Source organism: Phyllobates terribilis, unplaced genomic scaffold, assembly GCF_046119375.1.
Source record: "Phyllobates terribilis strain yellow unplaced genomic scaffold, ASM4611937v1 Scaffold_11__3_contigs__length_659146591, whole genome shotgun sequence".
Lineage (NCBI taxonomy): Eukaryota > Metazoa > Chordata > Amphibia > Anura > Dendrobatidae > Phyllobates > Phyllobates terribilis.
In genome coordinates, this window is record NW_027362771.1 from 499217710 (window position 1) to 499238149 (window position 20440).

Genomic DNA, 20440 nt, shown 5'->3' on the forward strand with positions numbered 1-20440 from the left:
GGAAGTGTGTCAGGAAGAGAGCCACAAGCCAGAGACAAGAGGCGAAGAGAGCCTGTCTTGGCAGAGAAAAGACTTAATTTTACCAGACTTTGGTGTCTGAGGCTGGAAGGATTCCACATCCCCCAGCAGAGAACCAGTCCGCAAGGGACTGTACATTCCTTGGCCTAAGAAGCCTGGAGGCCCTGCCACAACCGAAGGGACCAGTAAAGCCGTACAAGGCTGGGAGCAGAAAGGAACCCACGTCGCAGGCCATACAGGCGAGAAAGCACGGAAAGCTCGGAAACGTGGGCTGTTATCCTATCAGGAGGAGATAGTCAGAAGGAGCGCAGAAAGCACGGTAGGCCTACACCCTCACCCTGACCAGGGCCAATTTCCCCGTTGCTCTCAGACATCCAGGTCCCCTCCTAGCTGGGACTGTTTGTGGGTCAGTTTACCTGTTTAGTAAAGACCCTGGACTGCAACCTGTTGTCTGTGTGCTCCTTGCTCCTCCAGCACTATCATCACTGGGACTCTCACTACCATCACTCCCACCATCCACTATACTGCCCTGGGGCCGCACTCTTCCCGTGGGGAGTCACACTACCCTAGCTGCACACCTCATCAGCCCCAGCGGTCTGCATGCAGCGGCGGTTCCTAATAACCGCAATCCACGGGTGGCGTAGTCGGACATAATCAATATAACGGACTACCACTGGCCTGACCACCCTGAGCCACGGAACCGGGTTGCACTACTACTCCCATCGTTTCCCTAATTGCCCGGATCCGAGTGCCCCACGGCCCAGGGGGCGAGTCATATACGAGGATGAGGGACACATATATCAGGAGGGAGGGCAAATATATATATATATATATATATATATATATAATTTTATTCAGGATGGGGGGACCCTGTCCAAATGTTGCACCAGGGCCCATCAGACTCTAGCTACGCCACTGTTTGGGAACCATTGTCTCCATACTGATCCCAGATCTAGCAGTCATGTCTCCAGCACTCAGTGATGCAAGAGGAACATCCATTTCCAGTTCTGTGATCAAAAATAATTGTAACACTGAACTGACTAAGAGCCACCACATTAGACAAAATAAGACGGAACCTGCCAATTTTGGTGGGATCAGCTGACCATCTAATGTGTGTAAAGGCTTCCTGACTGCTCACTGACAGATATGTCGGGGGGAAGGTTGGGAAAACTGGAATTCAAGAACATGAAACCTTTTCTTAAGCAGGTAGATAAGTTGGTGCCAGCTAATTCTGGCAGTGGTTCTTTCATAGAGAAGACAGGGTGAGTTGGTCATTCCTGTGTATGGGAAAGATGGGTGAGAAAGCTGTCACCAAATGATTGTTTGGTCAACTGGTATTTAATGTGCATGGACAGCTTAACTGTTAGGGCTCGTGCAGACGACCATAGTTTCGGTCCAAGTGTGGATAATCAAAACATCGGATCGTACTCGGATGAATGTTGTTCAGTGAGGCCATGCATATGTCCAATTTTCTTCTCGTACAGGGTAGTCCGAGGAAAAAAATTGCAGCATGCGCGATTTACCTCTGATATTCAAATTGCACTTGTCCATGCAAGTTTGTGGGTCCATGAAAAAAATTGGTCCGCACTTGGATGACATATGAGTGCAGTCCGAGTTTCACCGACTGACTGCATAGAGAAGACTGAGAAACCTTTTTTTTTCTTCTCCACATCCGAGAAAATCGGATCCCGCTCAGATCACACTATGGTCACACTCTAGTCAGAGTGTGACTAGCACAATCGGAGTGATTTTCTCGGATGAGAAATAAACGGTCCTGTGACCCTAGCCTTAGAGTATGTCCACACAGAGTTTTGAAGAGTATTTTACAGTGGGTTCACTTCAAGAAATGCTTGAAAAATAGCTTCAAAAAGGCTTGAAAGACTCTTCCTATTCATTTCTACTGTGATATTACTTTGGTGTTCATGTTCAGTCTTTTAAACATTTTTTTTCTGCTGTAGGTTTTAATAAATGCCTAGTTGGACAAAAAAGTGCTTCTTTGAAGCGGCTCCTGATGGAATATATTCCAAACTGTTCAATCAAAAGACTACAAAAAATGGTTCAGAAAAACACACTTTCACAACACTTCATAAATAAAAAAAATCCCCAAACTGCCCTAAGAAGGAATGTTTCCTGAAATGATCAGCTGTAGAAAACTCATTGCTTCTGACTGCCCCTTATTCACATACTTAAGGATCTAGGTTCAGACTAGGTCCAGACATCCGGTTATGCTAATCACACTCTGATCAGACTTTGATCATAGTATGACGGGACTTTCTCCGACGTGGAGAAAATGGAAAAAAACATTTCTCTATCTACTCCATCTTCTGTCATCCGAGTGTGGTCCGATTTTTCCCATAGATTGATTGACTTGCATGGCTGAGTGCGATCCGAATATCGGATGCAAATCGGGCATGATGCGATTTTTTTCCTCGAACCGACTTTGTCCAACGAAAAAAACGGACATGTGCACGGCCCCATAAACTAATATTGGTCCACTTTTTAATGGATAGCACTCAGACCAAAAATACAGTCCTATGCACAAGCCCTTAAGCTGAGCCATGGGTGTTCATATTACTGCATCCGTGCTGCTAGGAATTTTGTAGATACAAACAACTCATGAACTAAAGCATGATATATCTCAATGTGAATAATATAACAAAATGTGTACAAAAATATGGCCCATGCTAATATATCCTTGGACAGTACCGGACAGATTGTCATATAGAATATACAGTACAGACCAAAAGTTTGGACACACATTCTCATTTAAAGATTTTTCTGTATTTTCATGACTATGAAAATTGTACATTCACACTGAAGGCATCAAAACTATGAATTAACACATGTGGAATTATATACTTAACAAAAAAGTGTGAAACAACTGAAAATATGTCTTATATTCTAGGTTCTTCAAAGTAGCCACCATTTGCTTTGATGACTGCTTTGCATATTCTTGGCATACTTTTGATGAGTTTCAAGAGGTAGTCACTGGAAATAGTCTTCCAACAATCTTGAAGGAGTTCACAGAGATGCTTAGCACTTGTTGGCCCTTTTGCCTTCACTCTGCGGTCCAGCTCACCCCAAACCATCTCGATTGAGTTCAGGTCTGGTGACTGTTGAGGCCAGGTCATCTGGCGTAGCACCCCATCACTCTCCTTCTTGGTTAAATAGCTCTTACACAGCCTGGAGGTGTGTTTGGGGTCATTGTCCTGTTGAAAAATAAATGGTGGTCCAACTAAATGCAAACCGGATGGAATAGCATGCCGCTGCAAGATGCTGTGCAGCCATTCTGGTTCAGTATGCCTTCAATTTTGAATAAATCCCCAACAGTGTCACCAGCAAAGCACCCCCACACCATCACACCTCCTCCTCCATGCTTCATGTTGGGAACCAGGCAAGTAGAGTCCATCCGTTCACCTTTTCTGCGTCGCACAAAGACACGGTGGTTGGAACCAAAGATCTCAAATTTGGACTCATGAGACCAAAGCACAGATTTCCACTGGTCTAATGTCCATTCCTTGTGTTCTTTAGCCCAAACAAGTCTCTTCTGCTTGTTGCCTGTCCTTAGCAGTGGTTTCCTAGTAGCTATTTTACCATGAAGGCCTGCTGCACAAAGTCTCCTCTTAACAGTTGTTGAAGAGATGTGTCTGCTGCTAGAACTCTGTGTGGCATTGACCTGGTCTCTAATCTGAGCTGCTGTTAACCTGCGATTTCTGAGGCTGGTGACTCGGATAAACTTATCCTCAGAAGCAGAGGTGACTCTTGGTCTTCCTTTCCTGGGGCGGTCCTCATGTGAGCCAGTTTCTTTGTAGCGCTTGATGGTTTCTGCAACTGCACTTGCGGACACTTTCAAATTTTTCCCAATTTTTCGCATTGACTGACCTTCATTTCTTAAAGTAATGATGGCCACTCGTTTTTCTTTACTTAGCTGCTTTTTTCTTGCCATAATACAAAGTCTAACAGTCTATTCAGTAGGACTATCAGCTGTGTATCCACCTGACTTTTGCACAACACAACTGATGGTCCAAACCCCATTTATAAGGCAAGAAATCCCATTTATTAAACCTGACAGGGCACACCTGTGAAGTGAAAACCATTTCTGGTGACTACCTCTTGAAGCTCATCAAGAGAATGCCAAGAGTGTGCAAAGCAGTCATCAAAGCAAAAGGTGGCTACTTTGAAGAACCTAGAATATAAGACATATTTTCAGTTGTTTCACACTTTTTTGTTAAGTATATAATTCCACATGTGTTAATTCATAGTTTTGATGCCTTCAGTGTGAATGTACAATTTTCATAGTCATGAAAATACAGAAAAATCTTTAAATGAGAAGGTGTGTCCAAACTTTTGGTCTGTACTGTATATCCGACGAAGGCAGGTCCGAAACGCGCGTCGGGGTCGGCGCGTTTGTGCATTGGGGCCCCCGTGTGTGTGGTTGTCTATATCAGGTAATGGAGTCTTTGATTATGCTTCATATCATATAAAGTTACCACATATACATGTATGGTGAACCCTTCCTCCATTGAGAGACATGCGGTGTATATATATTGATAATCATTGTCATTTCTGACATGTCATTCATGAGATAATTGCCATATACAGGCTTTGCCCCTTCCCTGCGTGCCTCGTTTTCTTGTTTGCATTTTCAAACTTTCTCATGTGTGTTTCCCCATTTCCCTTTTCCTGTTTACAACTATTCAAAAAATATTGTCAATTTTAAACTATTTGGACTTCTTGGTCGTCACTGCCTTGTGTTTTTTTCTAGAAATTGTGTAGACACAGTGGTAATACCCAAGTGATCTCCTTTATAAAGTAGTATGTCAAGACAGTGTCAGACTGGGATGCCAAGGGCCCACCAGTAACCAACTCCAGGGCCACACTTTACAACTACATGCAAATGTGACATTATCCTCAATCACAAATGTACATAACAATGAGCTGGGTAGATTGTTACATGAATAAGATGCTGCCTCTGTCTGTACATAGTGATTCCAGTATATAGTGCCAAGTACAGCTCATATAAGAGGGTGGTGGCCCACTTTTGCATTTGCACAGGGGCCCACCAGAGGATTCTCCTGTCCTCCTGTTGTCCAGTCAAACCATAAGCACGTGATATGGGTGGGAGAAAAAAAATGGATGCAATATGGAGCCACGGTATGGCATCCGATTTTTACGGATACATTACAATTCTGTAACAGAGGATACAGTAAATGACCCTGTAAAAGATTAATAGCTGCTGAGTAAAAAACGAATTGCATATGGATGACAAGTGAGAAAAAAATCATCCCACATTTCTCATTGAAAATCGTACCGACTTATTATACTGTCGTGGACTTCAGCCTAAGATGCATTTCAGTCTTCTGATACGTTTTAGTGAATTTCTATATCTGTATAAAAAAAGATCGACTTTGTATATTTTTCATGGTCTGTGACTAAATCATTGAGGCTGGATTATTGATGATCTGTTTGGCAATGTTCAGGCCATTTTAATAAGTGAAATTGACATCTGCTTTTGGGATGATTTGCCTGATTAACGGCACATTTCATTAATGTCTGAGATAAGAATTCTCCTTTGGGTAAATTTGGAGAGCTGCAGTACCAGACACAACCTGTGGATAAGAGTGGCACCGTTTCTCAAAGGTTACACCTTAAATCTTTTGCTGTTTATAGAGTTTAGTTAATTACTTAAGTTTTACCAAGTTTGTGTAACACTAAGCTGAATATTGGCAAAGAAAGTGTACAGAATCAGATGACAAAAAATACTATGTACAAGGAAAAAAACTCTCAGCTGCAGATTAAAACATCACATTTCCATTTCTTTTTCTTCACAACACTTTCTCAAGGAGTGATGGGTTTTCCCACCTGGGCTGTGAAGTAGAATAACCTGCGTTTCGCGAATAATGAATTGTTTTGGAGCCGATAAATTGGTTTCCATGAAATAACAAGTGTCTTGTGTTGAGATTCTGTTCTCTTGCATTATAAATGTTCTTAAAAGTTCACATCAACAAGTTAAATGTTCAAAGGGAAACCAAATTGTTCCTCTTGTGCTGGAGCCGGAGCTTTTAGTGTGACTGAATAAATGACTGTCATTGTAACGATAGAAAACCTGCATTTTTCCAAAGAACCCATTAAACCTTCCCATCCATATCTCGGCTGCAGTGTCAGCTACTTATGCAGGGAGAGGCTCATTCAGCTCGTATCTTTATTTTTCTAGCTTCTGCGCAGACGATAACCTGCTCCAAGCTGATAAATTAAAGAGATGTTCACAGAAGGGTAGCCAATGCTCTTCCTTGAATTTTGTAATCTTGTGAAATCCAATCCTGGTATCTTCTATACTGTTGAAGTTTCAGGCATTGAGGTTTGCAATTGCAGACACAGGAGTGATCACTAGGCTTGTTTCACCTTGCTAATGGCAGACACAGGAGTGATCACTAGGCTTGTTTCAGCTCGTTAATGGCAGACACAGGAGTGATAACTAGGCTTGATTCATCTCGTTAATGGCAGACACAGGAGTGATCACTAGGCTTGTTTCAGCTCGTTAATGGCAGACACAGGAGTGATAACTAGGCTTGATTCATCTCGTTAATGGCAGACACAGGAGTGATCACTAGGCTTGTTTCACCTCGTTAATGGCAGACACAGGAGTGGTAACTAAGCTTGTTTCACCGCATTAATGGCAGACACAGGAGTGATCACTAGGCTTGTTTCACCTCGTTAATGGCAGACACGAGAGTGATCACTAGGCTAGTTTCACCTCGTTACTGGCAGACACAGGAGTGATCACTAGGCTTGTTTCACCTTGCTAATGGCAGACACAGAAGTGATCACTAGGCTTGCTTCACCTCATTAATGGCAGACACAGGAGTGATAACTAAACTTGTTTCACCTTGTTAATGGCAGACACAGGAGTGATCATTAGGCTTGTTATACCTTGTTAATGGCAGAAACAGGAGTGATCACTATGCTTTGTTCACCTCGTTAATAGCAGACACAGGAGTGATCACTAGGCATGTTTCACCTCGTTAATGGCAGACACAGGAGAGATCACTAGGCTTGTTTCACCTCGATAATGGCAGACACAGGAGTGATCACTGAGTGTAGTCCAATTTCCATGGACTGATAGAATGAGGAAGGTGAAGAAATTTTTTTCGCCATCTTCTCTTCATCCGTGATAATTGGATCACACTGTAACCAAACTGAGTATGATTAGCATAATTAGACCGATTTTCTCAGATGAGAGAAAATACGGAGGTGTGAACCTAGCCTAAACCTAGATCCTTAAGATATGTGCACATGGGGTTATTTTGAGGTGGTCAAAAGCAATGAGTTCTATTGCAAAGCACCTCAAGAAACATTCATTCTTTGGGCAGTTTTTGGGTAAGTTTTTCTTTTTCTGGAGTAGTTTGGAAGCGTTTTAAACATGTTTTTTTTTCGGAAGTATTTTTTGCAGTCTTTTAATTGAACAGTTTGTAATATATTCCATCAGGAGCAGCTTCAAAGAAGCACTTTTTTCCCAATGAGCATTTTTTTTAAAACCTTCAGCATAAAGTAATTTGTTTAATCGACTCGATTCCCTCGGATGAGAGAAAAAACGCTTGTGTGACCCTAGCCTAAGAAACAATATAAAGACTGAATTAAGAGGAAAATATTGAAGTGGGTCCTCCTTAAAACCTCTTCAAATACTCTTCCCATTCAATTCAATGGAAAATCCGCTTTGCTCTTCATACAACGAGTTTTTGGATCTTTATTCGCAATGAAGTGTTGAAGACCTTGTCACAGAATAAAAAAAGAGATATGTCACATCTCAGAGTTGGATTCTTTGTGCAATCTTCTCCAACCTTGATACTGTCAAGTCATAAGACTTCAAAACACTAAATATTTTTTTTACAAAAATGCTTTAATAAAAGAAAAAAAGGAGCGTTTACTGAAGTGGATTTTTCTTGAACAACTTTTTCTACCTCTAAAAAACTCCATGGGAGCATAGCCTAAGGGTTCCTGCTCACATAAACCCACAGATAAGCTAATATTTACTGGAGAAGCTGTGTCTGTGTACATATGTTAGCATTAAATGGAGTTTTTCAGATAAATGGGTCACTTTATAATACTCGACATACAAATCCAATACAGTTTTATGTCATTCTACTTTTATGTCACCCTCGTTTTGCTACAAATCACATCCCATCCACTGGGTGACCCCATATAGACACAAATAGTATAAACATCTCCCAGTAGAGCATCATAAAAAGAATGCCTGTTCATCTTTGGCCACTCATCTTAAAGGGGTTGTCCAGTCAAAAGTGACACTGTTTGCTGCTGGGATTCACCGGTAGGAGACCCGGGATCGGAGGCTATGTATATGTTATACATACCCCCGGCCATTCAGCACCGCCTCTCTCCTTATACTTGTATGGAGCAAAGCCACACCCCACCTAGTGACATGGATGGCCAGTGAGCGCATCGGACTAGAGGACACGGCATCTCTCAATACAAATGTATGGAGAGTGAGTCCATGCCCTCTGTTACCGAGTCTCATACCGGCGAATCCCTGCAGCGCACAGTGCGTATGCTGGTAGGATTCATAAGTCTGCAGTCACACAGAGTGAAGGCAGACTTATCACTTTTGACCGAACAACCCCTTTAAGACTAGGCATTGGCGGATCGGTGGAAGTTCAGGTTCTTGTACCTGACCCGAACTTTTGAGAAAGTTCAGTTCGGGTATCAGAACAGTACCTGAAATTCCCCCAGAACCCGAACCCCATTGAAAATAATGAGACCCAAACTTGTAAGAGACAAAATCTCTCTCTCCTTTGTGCCACCATTGACTTACCCCGAACACTGCATGGGGCTTCAGGAGAATTTTTTTTTTGGCATTCAAGCCCGAACAGTGACTGTCTGGTATGAACGTCGAACATTTCTGTTCGGGTTTTCCCATCTCTACTTAAGACATGTTGAGCCAACAGAAAAAAACATGACTACTTGGTGACACTGTGTTTTCTGAAATGAGACTTACTCGTTATTGTGGCCCTGCACTCTGACAAACAGAAGGAGGTGCTGTACACTGCCAAATCCTACTAAGTTGTAAGGACATATATGTAGCTGTGAATCCAGCACTGGGGCGAGATAAACACATACTAGAAACCTGCATCATGATTTGTAAGTGTCTCCTTCTATCTGTCCTTTTTCTTTACTCTACCTCCTCAATATAGATGTCAGTAGATACTTGTAACCTGATCCCTCAGTGAGCTGCCAGTCTCTTTTGTCTTAAGCAGGATGACTTTTAACAGTTTTTTTGAGTGAATGTTGAGCTCAGGAGGTGGCGGGGAAAAGAAGCAATAGCTCAAAAATGAAGAAAGAAACATATTTCTTTGATAAAATATATTACAGAGTTTCTTATATTTGCTTGTAATATTGATTTATGAAAAGTTTGTTTGACCACTTGAACAAGCAAGATTCAAAGCGAAAAAAAATAAATATCTGACACTGGAGCTACATACAAAAAACCTGAAACTAGACGCCAATCAATATGTCATGACTGACAGTCCTGTAAATTGTGCAAATAAAGAAATGCTGGAAAAGACCAAATACTTATCAGTTAAAAGGAGGATCCGTGACGGTATGCCAAGTGTTCATGGATCACCTTATAGAAAAACAGCAGGACAGGAAAAGAAATAAGAGATAAGCAGCTCATGATTATTATGTGTAAGGGGGGCGATGGTTTTGGCTGTGACAGTGCAACACAACAAAAAGTGTTTTAAAGGGAATCTGTCAGCATTTTTTTTCTATGTCATGTGAAAGCAACATGATGTAGGGGCAGAGACACAGATTCCAGCGATGTGTCACTTGCTGGTCTGCATGTTGTCATTTTCTTAAAATTGCAGTTTTCTCTGCTGCACATCCAGCAGTTCTCTGAATGCTGAGCCCCGTATAACCTCGCCCACATCACTGATTGGCAACTTTCTGTGTACACTGTGCATAAGCAGAAAGCTGCCAATAAATGGTGGGGGTGAGGTTGTACAGAGTAGGAGAACTACATAGCATGACACAGCTAGTCCTCTAGTGATAATCTCCTGCTGATAAAATACTGATTTTATTGTTGCAACACACAGTTCAGTAAGTGACACATTGCTGGAATCAGGCTCTCTTCCCAAACATCATGTTGCTTTCAGATTACATAGCAAAAACTTCCTGACAGATTACATTTAACATTTGCATCTGTAGCCTAAATGACAATTCTATATCCCATATAGTGCATTAATTTATATAATTCAGATCAGTACAAGAAATATACTCCAGCACATATAAATAGCAGCAGATGAAAATATTCTTCACATGTAGATACAAATATTACTTTTACTACAGTCTTTTAAGAATTACAAGATATGTTTGAGGCTATGACACATGCGTGTTACATGTATTATCTTGTAGAAAACACCGGAGCACTAAGCAGAGGTGGACATGACTTTGGGTGGGATGGAACTGTAACTCCTGCAACTTTGTTTGTATAGCTGTGTTAACATTAAGCAAGAGTGATTCTGCTTTAAGAGGAAGGATCACAATATGTCTGTGCCTGGTGTCTTACTGTGAGGAAGTGGGGCTTACATAGAGGAGGTAACTCTCTGTTTTATCTCTCTCTCCTTCTCTCACTGAAAGAACTGGAGGAAACATCACCCTTCCTCCTGCCCTGTTATAATCACTGTCCTATAACACTTTATTTAACCATTATTTGTATAATGATGAATGCTTCATTGAATTTGTTTAATTAGCCATTGTATATCTTGTATCATGTCAAATTTTATCATAGATATAAAGAGTTAACATTAACCTTCTAAGCCCAAGGGAAGGGCAATCTTTCAGCCATGGTTCCCTAGAGCTTTCCTCCGCAAGGGTTTTTCCCTCTCCTGAGTGTTGTGAGTCGGAAGTTTGCTAAGTTTAGTCCCTTCAATGCTTCTGCAGGGGCATCTACTTTATAAGTTTCCTGAAGTGAAATAGGTGTTTCATTTATTTTAAAAAAAATGTCTGAAAGTGTCACATGTGGCTTGGAACTTATAACCTGTCACAGTTTTGCAGTTTAGGAGTCAGATGGAAGTCGCAGACAAGTTAAGGTGGACTCATTTTAACTAATAGAGGATGTAAAATCTCATGGTGGTGAACAGGCTCGGCTTTGGTGGCCAGCCTCAAGGATGTTGTAATGGTAACGTCAATCAGGGGTGGACATGGTGGTTAAGCACAGGAGTGAGGATAATAGGGTCATTGGTGCCCTGAAAGTTTGCTGGCTCTGTTGAATGGCAAGCCAGTGCGTGTCGCCCTTTTATGGCTGTCTGTCCTGGTGCTGTATGTCAGACAGCTGGGGATATCACAGTACTGATGAATTCCAATGTACTAGCACTTCACTTGACTCCTACTGTGATTGTTTTTAATCCTGTGATTTAAATAAAGCCATGGCCATTTTGACAACCAAAATTATGTGTTTTGTGTATTTATTCCAGTATCTAGGTTTGTTGTTGTTATGGCTGTCTCTAAGATGGAGTGGGGGTCATGCATTGTTCTGAAACCCCATCATATCATTTTTTGCTGTCCAGCAGCTGATGTTTCTGAACTGATGATACCCAGCATGCAAGAAAATACACTCAAAGTCCTTTTAAATGCAGAATGGCCATTGGTCTGGAATTTTCATTTCTTTAGCTCCAGAAGAAAAAATGCCATAAGCAGTGGGAAGCATTTCTGAAAACATGCTTAAAATTGCTTTACTGAACGTCTGCACCTGCAGCTGGATATTAGCTATATCTTTCACTAGTACTCACTGTTTGTCTAGTCACTCCTTATCATTTAATGATCACACAGGTTCAGTTACAGAGCAGTTCTCAGAACTGTATCTTTATTTTTATCCTCCGGTAGTAAGTATTGAGAGTGTCCATTCAATGCCTTCAAGCAGAAATATTGAGATTGAAATCAATAAGGCATAATAATGAGTATAGGGGGACTATATGGCAGTTACTAGACTTGAGTGAACTCATTTTAATCTTATCAAAATTTAAAATTTCCTCAAATTTTCAAACTCTAGCAAATCTGAATTTTGGGGAATTTGGTTGATCCAGCAAAATGGGGGCTAACATGGAAACATCATACTCACTTTGCAGGTATGACAGTAAAAAAAATGTTCAGATTTTCAAGCAGAAAAGTTGGACGATTTTTTTCTCACTTGTCATCCATATATATTCCCCTCATGCTTCAAACATGCCTCGATCACACCCATCCTCAAAAAGCCCTCCCTTGACCCATCTTCTCTGACAGGCTATCGCCCCATATCACTTCTCCCCTATGCCTCAAAACTACTGGAACAACATGTCCAATTTGAACTGTCTTCCCACCTCTCCTCCTGCTCTCTCTTTGACCGCCTCCAATCTGGCATCCGACTTCACCATTCTACTGAAACTGTCATGACCAAAGTCACCAACGACCTACTAACCGCCACATCCAAGCGACATTACTCTGTCCTCCTCCTAGACCTGTCATCTGTCTTCTACACAGTGGACCATTCCCTCTTACTACAGTCTCTCTCATCTATCGGCATCACAGACTTGGCCCTATCTTGGATCTCCTCTTACCTAACAGACAGGACATTCAGCATCTCCCTCTCACACGCCACCTCCTCATCTCACCTGCTATCTGTTGGTGTCCCCGAAGGTTCAGTCCTAGGACCCCTCCTCTTCTCCATCTACACCTTTGGCTTGGGACAGCTCATTGAGTCTCACGGCTTTCAATATCACCTCTATGCTGATGACACACAGATCTACCTCTCTGGACCAGACATCTACTCCCTACTAACTAAAATCCCACAATGTCTGTCCGCTATTTCATCCTTCTTCTCTGCTAGATTTCTAAAACGTAACAATGACAAAACATAATTCATCATCTTTCCACCATCTCATTCATCCCCCCCACCCTACATATCTATCAATATCAATGGCTGTTCACTCTCCCCAGCTCGCTGCCTTGGGGTAACCCTGGACTCTAATCTCTCTTTCAAACCACATAACCATGCCCTTTCCATGTCCTGCTGATGCCAACTCAAAAATATCTCCCGGATCCACACATTCATCAACCACGAATCTGCAAAAACACTAGTGCACACCCTCATCATCTCCCACCTCGACTACTACCACCTCCTGCTCTGTGGCCTCCCTTCCAACACTCTTGCACACCTCCAATCTATCCTAAACTCTGCTGCCCAACTAATCCACCTGTCCACCCGCTATTACCTGGCCTCTCCTCTCTGTCAATCCCTTCACTGGCTCCCCATTGCCCAGAGACTCCAGTTCAAATCACTAACCATGGAATTCAGCCATCCACAACCTGTCTCCTCCATATATCTGTGACCTAGTCTCCCGCTACATACTTACACGCAACCCCCGATCCTCACAAGATCTCCTTCTCTACTCCCCTCTTATCTCCTCTTCCCACAATCGTATACAAGATTTCTTCCGTGCATCCCCCCTACTCTGGAACTCTCTACCCCAACATATCAGGCTCTCGCCTACCGTGGAAACCTTCAAAAGGAACCTGAAGACCCACCTCTTCAGACAAGCGTACAACCTGCAGTAACCCAAGCACCACCATACCGCTGCACGACCAGCTCTGCTCTCACCTACTGTATCCTCTCCCATTCCTTGTAGACTGTGAGCCCTCGTGGGCAGGGTCCTCGCTCCTCCTGTGCCAGTCACCGTTACGTTTTGTTCAAGATTATTGTTATTGTTCTTGTGTGTATACCCCTTTTTCACATGTAAAGTGCCATGGAATAAATGATGCTATAATAATAATAATAATAATAATAATATACAATCTGTTTTTTTGCAGCAGCTGATAATCTTTTAACCACTCTGACTATGTCTCTGGTATCACTGAATGCATTTCCGTTGTGGCACACGAGGCCTAGACATCAACAGCACGCAGAGGCCCTGGCGCAGAGTGAAGCAGGGCAACGTGGATAAGGGAAGATGAACAGAGGTGGTGCAGAGGACCTGATGGTGAACTGTGGGGGCGGCGGACAGGAGAGCGGTAAAATGGATATTCTTTTTTTTCACCCTTTTGCCGACATTCTATAGCCCAGCTTGTCTGCCATTTTGCTAAATTTGCACTGATCAAATTGCAATAAAGTTTGATTTTGAAGAATACAGATTTTTGGAGAATTCAATTGTAGTCTCTCTAGTCAGAATATGTAAAGAGGAAATAGGAGATTGGCGCAAACGACTGGTGATAAGCTAGGTGAATATGATGCAAATCGAGTTTCACATCCACATTTGCCTATGGCTTTGCAGAGGGAGTAGAGTCTCATTACATTGTACTTGCTCATCGTTCTGCTTAGGGGGAGAAGAGAGATAGGTCAGAGAGATAAATCTGCTATCCCATGAATCACATTGCAGAGTCTCAGTGTATTCAATGTAATGTTTATTCAGCCTGTATTCCCTGCCTTCTGCTTGAAACAGGTTTCTCTCTGTCAGCTGTTAGCAGTGTGAAGCTGTATATCATAGTAACACACTGGGAATTCTGCACAGTACTCACTTATAGTATTTACTAGCAGTGTGAACCAGGGGAGCTGTGTGACTGCAGCTAATGTATGGACTCACCTAGTACACTACTGCTTTCTTATATAAAGCAGTATTAATATTTTTAAGTGCATAGAGGTACATACAGAGGAAGGTAGAGCTGGGTGGAGATGAAGAATCAGAAAGCTGCCAGGAAGGATTTGATAGTTATGATGTCATCCTGTAGGTCACAGAAACTTAGTACAGGAGCATGTACTGGATTGGTAGTCAGACTGGAGGTCACATGTCCCAGCTGCTTATAATACATGGATTCAAAATGTAAGTACACAACTTTAGTGGAATAAAACTAATTACACAGGTAGACTATTGCCTTTCAGTTATCAACACACCTAGTGTCGAGGGCTGAACTCCGAACACGGACTTCTCCCGGAAGTCTGTTTTAGTGTTCGGAGTTTGGATGCTGAGAAGGGAGTGAGAGACTCCTAGCCCTTACTACGACCATTTTACAGCACCAAAGTTTTGGTCCCCATTGACTTTCATGGGTTTTGGGTTCAAGTTCGGATAGAGTTCTGGTACCTGAACCGAACAGTGAACATAAGTTTGCTTGAACCCACCGAACTCAAACATCCATGGGTCTGCTCATCTCTATACAAGAGGTCATTGCAACTCTATATAACATAGCCCTGTATCGTCTTCTTCTGCTTCCTTTCAGCCTCCTCATCCAGCTCTGCCATGTATGTATATGAAGCCCTCAGTAACATAAAAACACCAGTTTGGGGTTCTACACAGATCAGTCAAAAAAATACAATATGTATAAAATAGAAGTGAGCAAATCAATTATAAACTAATCATATTCACAGCAAATATCCCCAAAAATTCAGTTACTAATGAATCAGAATTTTCTGACATTCGATTTGTACAAATGAATCAAAAAAAGCTGCCACACTGCAGTATATACCTGAATTCTGAAAAACATTAAACTATTAGGACTCATGCAGACGTCCATGCAAAAGGGTCCGAGCACGCAATGCATGGACTGGCACGGCTCTCCCAATCTGAGCGTAACAGCTTCATGTTTGTCTATGAGCCTGTGACACTGGGGATCTGCGGCCAGTGCATGGATTGCAGTGCGTGCTCAGACCGATTTGTATGGACTTCCGCATGGACTTTAATACTCACCAGTCCTCTGATTTTGGTCTTCTCTCTCTGAACCCCCTTACTGTTGATCTTCACTATATGCTGTCACGTGGGGCACAATGCTTGTCATTGATAGCGTGACAGTCTGGTGAAGAACAACAGCATTGAAGGATCGGAACAAGAAGAAGAGTAGCTGAGGGTTAGCAGTGGTGGGAAAAGTGATTATGAGATATTATATAACCCTTTCCCTGCAGATTTGATTAGCACCAATTTTATTTAATGCAAAATTGAATTGCACTGCAAAATTCAACTAAAGTCAGAAGATTTGCACAATTTTGGACAAATTAGGAAAAGTTTGTAAAGAATATACACTATATATCATTGTGTTATTTGCATTAAGTCTTGCTGAGTATGCTCCCCGACCTTAAATCACATTAATATGAAGAATTTCCCTGCTGACAATCTCTTGAATTCGGCAACAGTCATTTTTCAGAAAGAAGCTCCTGTATACTGTGTTATTATACATTTGCATAAACCATTGCTGGCTAGAACGCGGATTATCGTACAGACTAGTCATTTACAAACCTCGGCTGTGGGTACCCCCTCTGGTGGTCGACAGTGGAGAACGATCATTCCTTCAATGGGGACTTCTTTTCCTTGAGGGTCCTGTTCAAAATTTTTCCTCAAGTCTGTAGGGAGAAAAGGGCAAAATAACAGACCTGCTGTGACTGAAATGAGCTTTTGTGTTAGAAAACAAGAAGTTTTACACATTTCTTATTCAGCACATACGTACTTTGAATCCGGGGCCGTAGAGGCAATAATACAAGAAATAGCTGCCTTGGGGACAATGTGCCTTGACTGAGCGATTCCAGCCATGAATATAATATTTTTTGTTGCTTTAGAGCATCAGATGGAAAACATGTCTTTAGCGAAGCTTATCACATACATTCAAGGTCAATAGAAAATAAAAACTAGCACTAAAAATGTCTTTCAAATTGATTTAAGTTTTTTTTTATATTTTGAAAGTTCTTTCACACATACATATAGAATAAGTCTACATAAAACCTACATTTTTACGTTGTATTGCAGCCAGAGTTATATTCAATTCGGCAAACTATAGAGCTGTAATCTTCCAGATAACTCATTGTTTTCATCGACTTTATGCATTGAATCTGTCTTTAAAAAAATTACTTGTGTCATACACAATAGGAACTCATCTGAATTTGCAGTAATGCCTCATGTTGCTCTTTGAAAGATGGCATGTACACTTTACTTATGCAATCTGTTGCTCTCTGTCCAGAAAAAAATTGCTGTTTTGATTCATATGCAAATACAGCTTAAGTGCTCTGGGCGTGTCAAAGCATTTCCGAAGCCTTTTCTTCCTAAGCTCTACTCTCTGCCCATATGTCACGGGTGTGTCAGATGTAACAGACAGTCGCTCTGCATCTGGTTGCAGAAGGTCACTGCGTTTGGCATTGCAGATGCCTTCTTAATCCTTTTGGACCCAACAGCAACCTCCCTTCTGCTCTGATTGACGCACCCTAATCTGGGTGTTTATAAACTCTCAGTCTGCTTCAGGGAGTCACTGGTGATATTCTCTTTTTCCCTTGTGAAGGCTTGGAGCTATAGCAGTCAGCTAGCTTCCGCTCTGGTGCCCTTGGAGGACGTTTGGTGTTATCTCTTTCATGTCTGCTCAAGCTAAGTTTTCCCCCTTTGCTTGTCTCCCTTTTTGTCTTTAGTTTATAGTGGGGAATGACCAGTGCTCATCCCCTCCCTATCTAGGGCCTAGCTCTAGGGATATATAGGGCTTAAGTTTCCTGCTCGGTGATTGGTGTGGAACCAATATAGGGACAGTAGGGTAGACAAGGTGTTATTAGATCTGCCTAGGGGTTTCCATTCCTCTCTCCCTAGTGTCTGGGCTTCCTTCCCCTCATCCCTTCATGTTGCACTTAGTCTTTCCCACACTGTGCGTGACACCATACTCACCTTCCTCTGCTTGACTGACGGCTCACTAGTCTGACTACACAGAAAAGGAGCTGTTAGTGAAGTGGAGAAAGGTGAGGATAGGTGTGAAATAAGGCAAGAGATGCAGAAGCTTGGAAAGTGCAATGACACTCCCAGCGAACTTAAACCTCATTTTCTCATAAATTAAAAAGGCTTTTTTTTTTTAAGGTCAGAAAACATTTTTTTTGTCAACTTTACAGATTGCATAGGTAAAGGTTTGGATCATATTATCTTTCACGAAGCAACAAAGCTATATAATCAGTTTAAGGGGTAGGATCATTCTGACTCTCTTTAACCCCTTTGGAACTTTGTTTTTTTCCCTCCTCTTCCTCCAAGAGCAATAACTTTTTAATGTTCCCAAAAACATAGCCATATGAAGGCTTGTTTTTTTGCGAGACAACTTGTAGTTTTGAATGACACTATTCATTTTATCATACAATGCATTGAAAATAGTAAGAAAAAAATCAAGCTAGGTGAAATACTGAAAAAAATCCAATTCCACATTTCTGTTTTGTTTTTTTTACTTTGTTTTTACTACATTCATTGTGAGGACAAAAATTACCTGGCCGCATGATTCTTTGGGTCAGTGTGATTACAGCAATACCAAACTTGTATAGTTTTTTTAATAACTTTTGGTGGCTTACATTTTTTTTTTACCTTTGTAAAAAAAAAAGAAAGAAATTGGTTTGTGTCACCATATTTTAAGACCATTCTCCGTGACTTAGTTTTTCTGTCGATGAAGCTGTGTGGCTTGTCATATTTGTTTGCAAGCCAAGCTGTAGGTTTCATTCGTACAATTTTGGGGGTAGGTTGGGTGAATTTATTTGAATAGAATTAATTTCTACTCAAATTTTACAAAAAGTCATATTATTCAGAATGCTGATTGGGACATTTTAGCTCTGGGACATCTTAGGTCTCTCCCTGTAAAATCTGCATGATTTGGAAAATTGAAATCTCGTCAGATCCGCTCATCTCTACACATATTTTGATCACTTTGTATTGCATTTTTTAGACTGAGAGTGGCAAACTGTTATTCTGGGGTTTCAATAGCCCAACTGTCTCCTTCCCTGTGTACAGCAGGCTCAGTTCCTGAGCATGTTCCATGATGGATAAATATATCATGTAGTGGAAATTGATTTAAAATTAATGCAGGTCGTAGTTCAGAATTAATTCACAATTGGTAATGTAATGCAGCAGTTTAACTATAGCGATTGCTGAAGTAGCAGTGGTCCTGTCAAATCTGCCCTTCCCCGAACACTGGCTACTGAGAGATAAAAGCTCAACGCCATTAGTAATCTCTGCTCTACTACCGGCACTTTGTAAGCACACACAACTTTGCAGAGAGAACAGTGAGGAGATCAGACTGTCTGTCATTACATGTCTTAGAAATCTGCTCTAAGCTTTTGTGGGGAGTGTTCTATTTTCCCTTGTATGTTGCTGCTTGCTTATGACTAGTCAACATCATACAGGGGAAGAAATGACGTTGACTCCATATTTTTATTTTATAAGCATTGAGAGGGTCTCTCTTTTGCCATCACAATACTTACAAGCTATGCGTACAGATGCCCTTCTACTTTTGGAGGTCCCCAGATTACTCCAAGCAACACATTGACACCAGTAATCCTCAGAACCATGAAAATCCTCCACTTGCTGTCTGGTCACATTGATCAGAACCTCTAGAATTTTAAGACCTAGAAAGGCAAAGAGAAAAGACATTATGTAATAGCATAACTGGAATCCACAAAGTTCTCCATAGTGAAAGCAGCATTATGAGTTATATATCTTTATGGTCTAACATCACACTATTAAAGGGGTTGTCTGGTCCAAATTGATAAGTCTGCAGTCACTCTGTGTGATTGCAGACTTATGAATCCCCACAGCACATGCACTGTGCACCGCGGGAATTCGCCAGTTTATGAGCCAGGAATGGAGGGTATGTATAAGTTATACATACTCCCGGCCAGAGCCAATCCAGTGGTTGCGGCCTCGCTCCATACACTTATATTGAGCGAGGCAGCTCCCCATCTAGTGATACAGTCATCAAATGGGCGAGGCCAACTAGAGGGCGCAGTCTTGTTCCTTAAAAGTGTATGGAGCAAGGCCGCGCCCACTGGCCCGGAAGTAAATATAACACATACATATTCTCCGGTCCCTGCTCAGAAACTGGTGAATCCCTGTAGCACACAGTGCCTGCGCTGGGGGGATTCATAAGTCTGAAGTCACACAGAGTGACTACAGACTTATTGATTTGGACCTGACAACCCCTTTAATATTATAGTTTTGTAGTATATAGTGACAATTTGATCCTTATAGAATATCTACACTGTACTGTACATGAGTTTAATAGGAGACATGATTAACATACTACATAACTTTCCATCCTTATTTAATTACAGATGATTTTTTACCAAATTAACCACAGTTAGGAAACTATTACTCCGAGCTTGTCCTGATGCCTGACGACTGCATACAATTCTGCTGTTAAAAAAATACTATTGTTTGTTGATTTTTTTCCCAGATCTGAAAACTGAAAATGTTAACAGTGTATTGCTCTCAGTGCCATATACTCTAAATGAAGTAACAAGATACCTGCTCGACTACCTATCCAATAAAGCTCCTCCGTGCTGTGGTCTTACAGCTGGATGTAATGGGGAACCTGATTTCTCCATTTTAGTGATTGGGGCGGGGGGTCCCAAGAATTAGAGCATTACTAATCTATCATTTAGTTGATAGGTAAT

General features: G+C 41.6%; 1 protein-coding gene across 3 annotated transcripts in view; it reads right to left on the bottom strand.

The window, feature by feature from the left end:
- Nucleotides 1-20440, bottom strand: part of UNC5D (unc-5 netrin receptor D) — a 1016051-nt gene that overhangs the window by 668048 nt on the left and 327563 nt on the right. For all 3 annotated transcript variants that reach the window (XM_073653557.1, XM_073653558.1, XM_073653559.1), the window contains exons 3-4: nt 19250-19393; nt 16284-16387 (exon numbers count right to left, since the gene is read on the bottom strand). In XM_073653557.1, the coding sequence (XP_073509658.1) occupies nt 16284-16387; nt 19250-19393 (248 nt within the window). The remainder of the gene's footprint in view (nt 1-16283; nt 16388-19249; nt 19394-20440) is intronic.